This window comes from Pygoscelis adeliae, unplaced genomic scaffold (assembly GCF_000699105.1).
Source record: "Pygoscelis adeliae isolate BGI_AS28 unplaced genomic scaffold, ASM69910v1 Scaffold318, whole genome shotgun sequence".
In the NCBI taxonomy this organism is placed as follows: Eukaryota; Metazoa; Chordata; class Aves; order Sphenisciformes; family Spheniscidae; genus Pygoscelis; species Pygoscelis adeliae.
In genome coordinates, this window is record NW_008825430.1 from 2,051,135 (window position 1) to 2,061,330 (window position 10,196).

Consider the following 10,196-nt stretch of genomic DNA (forward strand, 5'->3'; position numbering starts at 1 on the left):
GCTGAAGACACCACAGGCAAGTAGCAGCTAGCATGTAGGGAGTTTCAAAGCCTTCCTTCCATTCACTCTCTAATCTCATGCTCTACGCTGCAGTTTGAAGCTTTGGGGAATGAGTAGTTTAATTCTTCAGCATTATGTAACTCTTTTATATTTAAAGCTGAGCATTAAAAAAAAAATCAAATATAGGTAGTGTCAACCCCCTGACATCTTCTGTTCTGAATTACTATACCATCTGCAAATGTGTAGAGTCGCTTTGTTGCATGGGTACCATGTCCCCAGGCCTGCACTGCAGCGGGTGCTCAGCGAGGCACAGCCCGCGCCGCTCTGGATGTGAGCACAGACCGTGCCCAGAGCCAAAGTAAAACCCCTGTTCTCAAACGGTGGAGACCCCAGCTGACAGCTGAACCCTACAGCCTGCTTTGACGGCAGGACTTCTGTTCCAGAAGCACAGGTCACTGTTGCTGGAGTTGATAGAGCCCTTTGTTTCGGCAGAGACAGCCAAATTAAGGCTTATGTCCTCCTTAGGCAGGCAATGGCTAGGGGCAAGTACTTACATCTGAGTACGCTTGATCTTAGAACAACCATCATTGGTAAACACGCACCGTGGACGGATGAGGTTGCAGTCGTGTAAAGAGTAATGATACGCAGGATTATAAGGTGAAGGCACCTAATGGCACCCTGGTTTTCTCAGTTCATCCAACGTGAAGAAGTGGGAGACGGAGCTGCAGACGCTGCGGGAGAGCAACGCCAGGCTGACCACGGCGCTGCAGGAGTCCGCGGCCAGCATCGAGCACTGGAAGAAGCAGTTCTCAGCCTGCAAGGAGGAAAACGACCAGCTCAGGAGCAAGGTAGCAGAGCATACCCTCTGGAGAGCTGTCTCTTCCAGTTAGCTGCACCTGCCATTGCTCTTTCTCTTGGATTTCTGCTGCTTTATCTTTGTGTGTTAGGAGATGGATTTTGTCTTTGGAAGGGAAGTGGACGGGGGGCGTTAAGGGCAGCTGCTTCCCTCTGCACACAGCGGGCAGGGAAGTTCAAAGGGCTGGGGATCAGCGGGAGGACTGGTGCTGCCGCATCACGTGAAGCTCCCTGCCTCTTGGTTTGGGAGACTTGGTGTCAGCAGGGGTTGCTGGCCAGGGTGATAAACCAGAATGGTTTTAAAAGTGGGCTTACTATTGCGTACCCCTTTCAAAGCTCACTGAAATACTGCCAGATGATGCACGAGCAGAAGGCAAGGTTATGGCCTGGTTACCCACAGGAAGCCAAGCTGGGAACCGCTCAGTATTAGAAGCAAATCCTGACAGCGGGCAGGGGAATGAGGACGTGAGTTATGTCCGCAGCACTGCGGGCTGTGAGCCGGGTCCTCCAGCACTAACGCCAGGCACATCTCATCCAGAAACCTGCCAAAAGGCATCGTCAAAAGCCTTTTCCCCTCCGTTATTGAGTACAACATTTCTCAGTAGTGTAAGACTGAGGGTGAGCAGCGGCTACAGCAGAGAACAACTGCGAAGTTTAAATTTTTAAAGCCTCAGTTTGAGTATTCATTGGTACTGTCCCTCAAATAATACAGCACTGTCTGTAACAGCCCCACACAGGCTTGGCACCAACCTGAGCAGGGGGAAGCTTGGCTTCTGTGGGCACTGCTCGCAGGGGTAATTTCACTCTATTCATCTTAAATGTCTTTGAAAAATCTGGACCCTTTCCCTGCTCGTGTAGATGGATCACTGGGACGTTTAGAGATCGGATTGTATCAGTCTGGTGAGGATTTTTTGTTGCTTAGTGTTTACTTTCAAAGAGGGAAGGAATTTCAGATCTTTTTTTATGTCAGTAGACTGCAAATAGTATTTCAGCATTGGAGGTGGCCTGGGTTGCCTGTCAGCGTTGAAATTCCATGTGGAGCAATGTTTTCCCCAGACGGATACTCTCTATTTGCATGTATTTTAGGTGTGCACAGTGATAATTCAGAGATCAAACCAGAGCTGTGTTAGCTGATGTTGCATTAATACATTAATATTAGTTGTTACGTGATTTGGATTCCTACATCCAGTCTCTTTTGGACAGGGGAGAAGTGAGAGACTGGAACAGTAAGTTACAAGAAAATAGCATAATTTACAGTGTAGCTTTTTACTTTTCTATACTGTTGCAGAGAAAAGTTGTTCTCATTAACGTTAATTGATGAAACATGCCACATCTCAGTAGCTGTAGCCTAGCTATAAGATGATTATCAAAACACTGCCTTACTACAGCTGCAAAGTCATCGTACCAGTGACTAGCCAGACTGTGCAGCAGCACTGTCTGTATAATGCACCATCTTATTCTGTGCAGAGAGGTTTTCTCAGCTTTTCCCCCAAGTAGGTTCCTTGCTCGGCGCTCACACCGCATCGCTGCAGCGCCCTGGGAAGTTCCCTCTCCTTTATTAATTGGGTCAGGATTTTATGCATATAGCTCCACCTTCAAATGAGGGAAGTTGTAATCCCAAAGCAACATGAAGCTGAGAATTAAAGTACATATTTTAATGAGCTGGCCCGTCGGCCTGTGGGAAGTGCATCTCCTGGGAGCTAAGTCCAGAGCTGGGAGGAGGAGGTATGGAGAGAGCACGTCCCTGGGCGAGAGAACAAAGCGGTGCGTGTTGCTCTGAACTGGTTCTTCCCCCAAAGTTTTGATGTTTTGTCCCTCGTACTCCAGCCCGAATAATAAGCAACCCCTGAGGAGGCAAAGCTGGGAGCACTGGCGAGATTTCTTCTCCTTGCTGCATTAGGAAACCCCATCCTTTATAGTCTTGTGTTGGTTTCATAGAAATGAAATGTGGATTTTATCCCCAGCCCCACTTATTTTAGCAGCTTGGTGTTTTGCGCATTCTTGAGTAATTATATGAGATACTGTGTGAGAGGGAATAAACACAGTCCCAGGGCTTCCTAGTGGATGTGTAAATTGGCTCTTTTTAAGGAAAGAAGCGACAATTTTGTTGCAGTGAATCAAATGCTACGATGTAGGAAACAGATCCGTGACAAACTAAAATTGTCCGTGCTTCCCTCTGCTCAGTGGAGCAATGCGCATTTACATCAGCCGTAATCTGCCCCAAATCTCCAGAAGTTTGAAAAATTTCACCTAATGTCTGACATTTCTTGAAGATTGAAGAACTGGAGGAACAGTGCAATGAAATAAATAAAGAGAAGGAAAGAAACGCGCAGCTGAGTAGACGTCTCCAGGAACTGGAAACAGAACTTCAGGACAAAGAGCTGGTAAGTGCCCTGAACACAGAAATGGCATGCTTTAGAGTTTGAGTGTCTGTGTCTGCTTCTCACTTGGCATGTAGATTTATGGACTGACTCACCTACAGCCAGAAGAAGCCCGATGTCTCAGGGTGTCACCCATTTTTAGATTTTCCATGTACAACTTCAGCAATAGTTTGATAGAGTTCCTCAGTCTCAGTCTCATGATGTGTTACGCGCTGTGACAGCACACTTTAATTTGGCAGTGGTTAACAAACATGATACTTTTACGTATACAACACTTTACTCCTAATAGAAGAGCTGGGGTGGCGAAACAAGTTACCCAAAGCCAGACAGATGTATGCTGAGAACAAATTCGGTTGCCAGTCCCCGTGTCCTGAATTCCCGTAGACGTCAGGAGCATCACTAAAAAGACATCATTTACAAAATAACTTGGCACTTGTGTAACAAGTCCTGTTTCTTTATCCGGATGGCTCGTAGTCTTCAGCTTTGCCGTTTTACGGTCTCCCTCTGATCTCAGGACTAATGCCAAGAGTGAGAAATTCAGATTCATTTAGAGTACCCCAGTTTGTCATTTTTGACATACAGGGTGTTCATTTTTCTACGGAGAATGATGTTGATGGCTTGGAGCCCCTGAGCAGTGGGGAAAATAATAGGGATCCTTGTTTTTTTCCTTCATTACAGTGACCAAATGCTCTGTGCTGGCTGAAGACAAAAAGCTGTCAGCAGGTGCAGTGAAGTTTGCCATGTGCCATTACAGCATCTCTGCTGGTGCTCTTAAAAGCAGTGCTGTTAAGGGGTTTTAAGATGGCACAAGGAAATAGTTTAGGGAGATGGATTTTGATGCACTGTTATAAATATAATGTTTTTTAACCAGTATTTCAAAGGAAATGTCATGCTTTCTTCCCAACCTTTCTGTGGTAATAGCATGTATAATAACCCTTATTCTCTGCTAGCGTTTTCCTCAAGATTCACATTTTTACGGTACCAAATGAACCAGAAAATTGATTGACTTGTGAATATTACATGCCTATCTCCCATTTACACTGATGATACCCTAACTTGTTTTCAGACTGCGTACTTACATTAGCAGGTTCTTGATTAGGTCTAAACCACCCATAAATAACCTTTTCATGGTCTGCAATTCAAATCAGCGTGAAGCCTGCTCATGGATGTTGCCGTGTAAGAGGAGCTGCTGAGACCCTCTTCATGTAGGAAATGAGGAGAGAGAAATGTAAAGACATGGGAGTCAGGACAGAGCTATCTAGCGAAACATTTATATTTATATATACACCGTATGCCATGTGCCGTATAGCTTATCTATAGTATGTGGGTATAGATACATGCACATGCTGTATTATACTATATATAGTAAGTATACAGTATAGTAGCATGTGTGTGTATATATGGTAAGTATATATAGTATAATGTATTTATATTTTGAGATCTGAGCCCCCAGGCATTATTTATGTATATAGAGATATAAAAACGTTATTGTCTGGTTCTGTGGAAGAGCTTGACTTACGGATTCTGTTACACTCGCATTGTGCTGTAAGTTCACCTGTTAGGGAAGAAATCCTATTTCGCAGCCAAGAAATCTGCCTTTCGGAAAGGACTGGTTTTGCTGGCCTGGGTCAGTACAGCTCGGAGAGGATATACCCCTGCTTACTCTTGAGACCGTCACCTACGTGGGCAGCTGTCTGGAGGAGGCTCTTGCACTCTCTTCAAGTCACAGGGTTCCTCTTGGACCTGCAATGTGCTTTTCAGACGCTCTGACGACCCTTCTGTAAAATGTACATCCTTTCTTCGAGCCCTACTCCCCACATTGGTGGTGTTCGTTTGTGGTGTTAATATATTCAGCTCTCTTAATTTCCATCAGAGACACGGTCTCCTATCAAGTCACGTTGCTCTTTTCGTTAACTCCTTTCAGCTAGTCCTCTCAATTTGGGTAGTGATGCCAGAACCAAATACAAATTTCGGAGGGGGGCGTTCTCAGAGCTGTACCGTGGAGGAGAGCCCGCTACAGCTGTGCTCTGTAATGATGCCTCTGTCTAGGCAGCTCGTAATGCCATTGGCCTTTTTTTGCTGCCATATATCATTGAAAATTCATGTCTAATTTGCTCTTTGCTACCACCTATAAATTGCTTGTAGCATTACAGCCCTTCAGATTTCTCTCTTATTGAATATGTCTTTTGCATAGGCATGTGTTTTAGGTTAAGATTTCATTGATATAATTAAAGGCATTCATGCTAGAGATCGGATTACGTTGCCTGTGTTAGAAGTACAAAGTCACAAATATAGTGCAAAAATGTATTTTCGTAGAAAATTAGCATGTGTTTTGGAATGCAGACATGCTATTTTGATTATTTTACATCCAAATACAATAAAATATGCAAAGTCATTTCATAGTCTCAAATTTTCATTATGTTTTAAATTGAAGCTTGCATTCATTTTTTAATTTTTTTTTAATGTTTTCAAAGGAACTGGAAGAGCTCCGAAAGCAGGGTGAAGTTATACCACAGCTAATGTCAGAATGTGAATCTGTATCTCAACAATTACAGGTACAGTTTAACAACGAAATTAATTTTAAAATAGTTGATACATTTACTTTCTTTCTCCTAACTAAATGCTTTTCTCTGTTCAGACTTCAATGTTTGAAGGCAAAAGAGCTCCAGTTTGTAAAAACAGATATGCTAATTACGTGCAAAACACATCGTGCCCTTCCCAGCACAGGAGTAATTAAATAGCTCCATTTCTTTGCCTTGCTGTTGGCAGAAATTAGGTTGCCTGGGATCGTGTTGCATCTATCTCCTGCAGATTCCAGGCTATCCTGTATCCCGTATTTCTGCTGCTCTGGGCTTGTGGAGCCGCGCCGCAGCCATGTGCGTCGAGCAGCCCTCCAAGACCTGCGGCTAATTGCCACAGTGGCACTAGGGAAGGCTTTTTGGAAAGAAGCAGATGAGCGTAGCTGCACGCCACCAGGGAAAGAAGTTCACCTGATGATGCATTTACGTGCTGCGTCATTCCTTTCCAGCAAAGCATGGCTCGCCGTGGCTCGGTTTTGCACATGTGGCTCCTCTGCCGGGAGGTGCTCACTCGGAGCGGAGCTGGATGGGCTGCGGGAGTCCTGCCCCAGCCGGAGGCTGGGCTTTGGGCATCACTTGTTGAAGTCGGGCCTTGTGTAAATGCAATAAGTTAATACATGAAAGGAGAACAAATATAAGCAGTCTTATCAATGAAGTCAAATCCAATCAATCAAATAAGCCATCACTCTGATAATCTAAACGCTCTAAAATCATTTAGAAGGCTACTGAGGAATGCAGGTGCTGAAAATGGTTAAAATATGAATTTCCTTTGATTCAGTATGGTAAAATATGTTGTCTATGGGTTTTGGTGAGAATAAGCATATGCTTACACACGTGAAATAGAGAACCATAAGCAGAAGAGCTAACGAGAAGGGAAAATAATAGAACAAACTGCAGCAAGGGAAGTGCTACGTGGCTGCCCCATTCCTTGCCTGGGTGCTCACACAAAGTGGAACTTTAAAAAAAAACCAATAAATCCAAAAGTGCTGAATAAAACAATATTATTCCTCAGGCAGTAATTTCTAAGCTTGTTTTTCAAGGTTAAACCACCGTAGATAATTCCGTATGTAATTGGTGGCACAGTGTCTGATTCTGCAACTGTAGCAATGACAAATACATGCACAGTGCGTTATTTAAGTCCAGCTGAATTTTAAGATATCAACCAGATGACAAAATCTGATGCAAAGTGTCTTTTCCACTTAACCTGTGTCCTTTCCTGCGTGGGCTTTCTTTCCTTTTAATCTGACTAGCACATGTCGCTTGCTCTCAGAGGTGCTTCTCTTAATCAGTTTGCAGAAGTCGAAGCGAACTTTTACAGCCCGGCTGCCGTTTGTTGCTTTACGCTGTTAAATGCTGTTCATCCTTCTCCTCTATGATTCATCTTATTGTCTCTTTTGTCTTTAAGGCTGCTGAGAAAAAGAACAAAGACCTTGAAGAGAAAGTCAGAACGCTAAGGACAGAAGTTGAAGAGAGCAAACATAGGCAGACCAACCTTAAAACTGAATTAAAGAATTTTTTAGATGTACTAGACGGGAAGATAGATGAATTACATGATTTCCGACAAGGACTGTCTAAACTTGGGGTTGACAACTAGATGGCAATAGATTTTTTTGTAATCTAGGGTCTGGATGTTTGATGTTTTGTTGATCCCAAACCTGTGTTTCACAAAATATAACTAGAATGTTCCACTTGTTTGCATTGTTTTTGTACATAGAGGCTGAAAATTTGCTGTGGGTTTTGGGGGGGGTCGTTTGTTTTGTTTGTTTATTTTCCAAACCAATCGTGCTGCTCACTGAATTCTGTTGAGATTAGAAACTTTCTATATTGCTGCTCTGGCTTCGTGGGGTTGGGAACAGGTAGAGGGTTCTGTCTCAGGAATCTGGAACTAGATCTACCTTAAAATGAATATGCAGTTAGTTGTTGCAGGGAAATTTCTATCTTTCTTAAGGGCTGTTGCAACCATAGATACAGAAAATAAGTCTTTTTCTTGTCCGGACTATCAGCACTCCTAGCAACATCCACTTTTATTCCTTGGTGGAGCAGAGAGAAGATTAGCTGGAGCAGTTGGTAAAGCAGCCTGGTGAAATGTGCCTGTGATGAGCTGCAGTCAAGTGAATCACTTCACACAGATACCAGTATCTTTAGGGACCGTGTCAATCAGGCCTGATTCGCAGAACAAAACCTAGTGGATTTCAGATAACCTCCGATACAGGTTGCATGTGCTTGCCTGGACGCACACAGCACAAAGTCAACGGTGCAGAAATGAATTTCAGCTCTTCAAGTCGTGCATCTTACCCGGTAGGTGAGGACAGCTTCTCTTGCTTGGCAAGATCGTCTCTCTTTGGCCTTCAATTTTGAACCCATAGAGTTCCGCCATTATGTGCATCTCTGAAAAATGCCCGCCTAAGTCTTGGGACCGGATATTTATTTTAAAAAGCGATATGTTGCTGGTTTGTACACAGGGCGCGTGCACCTCTGTGCAACTTGATCGCTGTTGCTTAACTTCCACAGCAGTGAAGAAGGAGACGTTGATCTGGAGAGCAGTATAAGGTTACTAGAAAGGGCGTTGCTCAGAAGCAGGTTTCTGCCCAGGAGACTGGCAGGGTCATGACCACATGAAATCAAAATCCTTTCCGATGATTTCTGCATTCTCGCCTCGTGTATCTTTGACAGTAGGGTGGGAATTAGTCACCAAGTTAGACTGTCCAAAAAAACCCCAACCCGAAAGGCAGAAATGCTGTTGTATTGAACTGATTATTCAGCAGCTCTAAAGAAGTTTTGAGAACTGCAAGGTCTCCAGCGAGAAGGAAGACGTAAAAGGGCCAGGGAGGAGAATTCAGCCCACGTTTTGCTCTTGCCGCTAGGACTGCCTTCTCTTCTTTCTCTTCTTTCTCTGTTGCCCCGTTTGAGGGTCTGTTTACATGGGATCTGAATTAATTCAGGAAAGAACTTTTGTTTATCTGACGTTATTATTTGCTTAATTCAGGCGAAAGCTTGGTTAAGCACCGTGTTGGTGCGTTCCAGTGATTGATATAAAATGGCCGTGCTTTTTTTTTATTTAGGGCTTTTTTCTTTTCTCGGCACATCTCAATTATAAGTGTGACCTTTAAAAGAAAGGTGGGTTATAGATGAAGCATGCATTGAATACTTTTTGCACATGGATATATAATCCGCGTGCTGGAGGGAGGTTCTGTCTGCAATTGTCCCTTGAATTTTCATTTCATCTGTTACTGTCGCGTTACCTTCATTGCCTGTTTTTCAGACTGGACTTTGTGTATCTTTGCTTTTACTCCTTCTAAACAACGGATGTGAAGCTGGGACCTTTCATAACCATTTTGACCACTTAAGTCTCTTTAAAAAAAATTGCTGTAGGCTGTTGATATTTAAAAATAAAAATAAAAATCAGGTACATAGCATGTAGGCGTGTGAAAATTAGACTTTGCCAGCGTGGAAGATTCAACAGTTGCATAACGTGGGGTTAGACCAGACTTCTCAAAATTGAAAATGACGTCAGAAACTGTGTGTGGTTGTGCACAACTAATCTCCATTTTTAGTCTTTTTATTTGATAGCAAGTCAGATAGATAGACACCGTCACTTAACAGGCGGCTCATCCTGCTTCTCCTCTCCTCCCATGCTGCTTTAGAGCTCCCGAACTGCAGCCAGTCCCTGCATCAGCTGGGAACCAGGGGATAACACAACTAAGAGCAGCAAGCAATACAGGTAGCCAGGGCCCTCCTTGTCCCAGTGTTTTATTGCTTTCACATCAAGGACCCTGCTCCATCTCCTGTTTCCTTTTTCCTGTTGAGCAGTCTTAGGGCTTCCTTCGTGGTTTTAATGTAAAATATGATTTTTTAATGTGATTCTGGGTAGAGGGATGCAAAAGACTCTTCAAACAAATTAATTTATTGGGGTTAATCCAGACTTTTTTTTCCCTCCTCTTTAGTCAGGTCTCTCTCAGATCCAGTTCATTAAGAATGTATTAAGCCACTCAAATTGCAGGAAAAGTGTTTCTCTGGGATTGCATCTATTTAACAGATGGAGTTTAATACCGGCGCATTAAACCAGTGCATTAAACCAGTGCACAGCTCTGACACAGATGGTTATTTCTGGGTGCTTCGTGCCCACCAGAGGAACAATGGGGTGTCCTTAGAGGAATCCCGGCTCTGGCTCTTCCAGTCTTGCCCCAAATGTATGTTTTTCTTATTTGCTCTTGCTCTGATGTTGAGTTGCTAGGGACACCTGTACGTGGCTATACGTTGTGGGAAACCCCATCCTTCAAGCATCCAAGGCCTTGCTATAATTGCCTTCTTTCTCTCTTTTTCCTTCCCAACAGTAGTAAGTTGAAAGCTTCTACGTATAATCACTTAAAAATGTCCCCCA

General features: G+C 43.6%; 1 protein-coding gene across 1 annotated transcript in view; it reads left to right on the forward strand.

Annotated features, from left to right (window-relative positions):
• The window catches only part of HOMER2 (homer homolog 2 (Drosophila)), a 34,912-nt gene extending 27,409 nt beyond the window's left edge, over positions 1-7,503 (forward strand). The window contains exons 6-9 of the mRNA XM_009330981.1: positions 692-848; positions 3,129-3,239; positions 5,711-5,791; positions 7,221-7,503. Of these exons, the coding sequence (XP_009329256.1) occupies positions 692-848; positions 3,129-3,239; positions 5,711-5,791; positions 7,221-7,409 (538 nt within the window). The 3' untranslated portion in view covers positions 7,410-7,503. The remainder of the gene's footprint in view (positions 1-691; positions 849-3,128; positions 3,240-5,710; positions 5,792-7,220) is intronic.
• Positions 7,504-10,196: the final 2,693 nt, after the last annotated feature.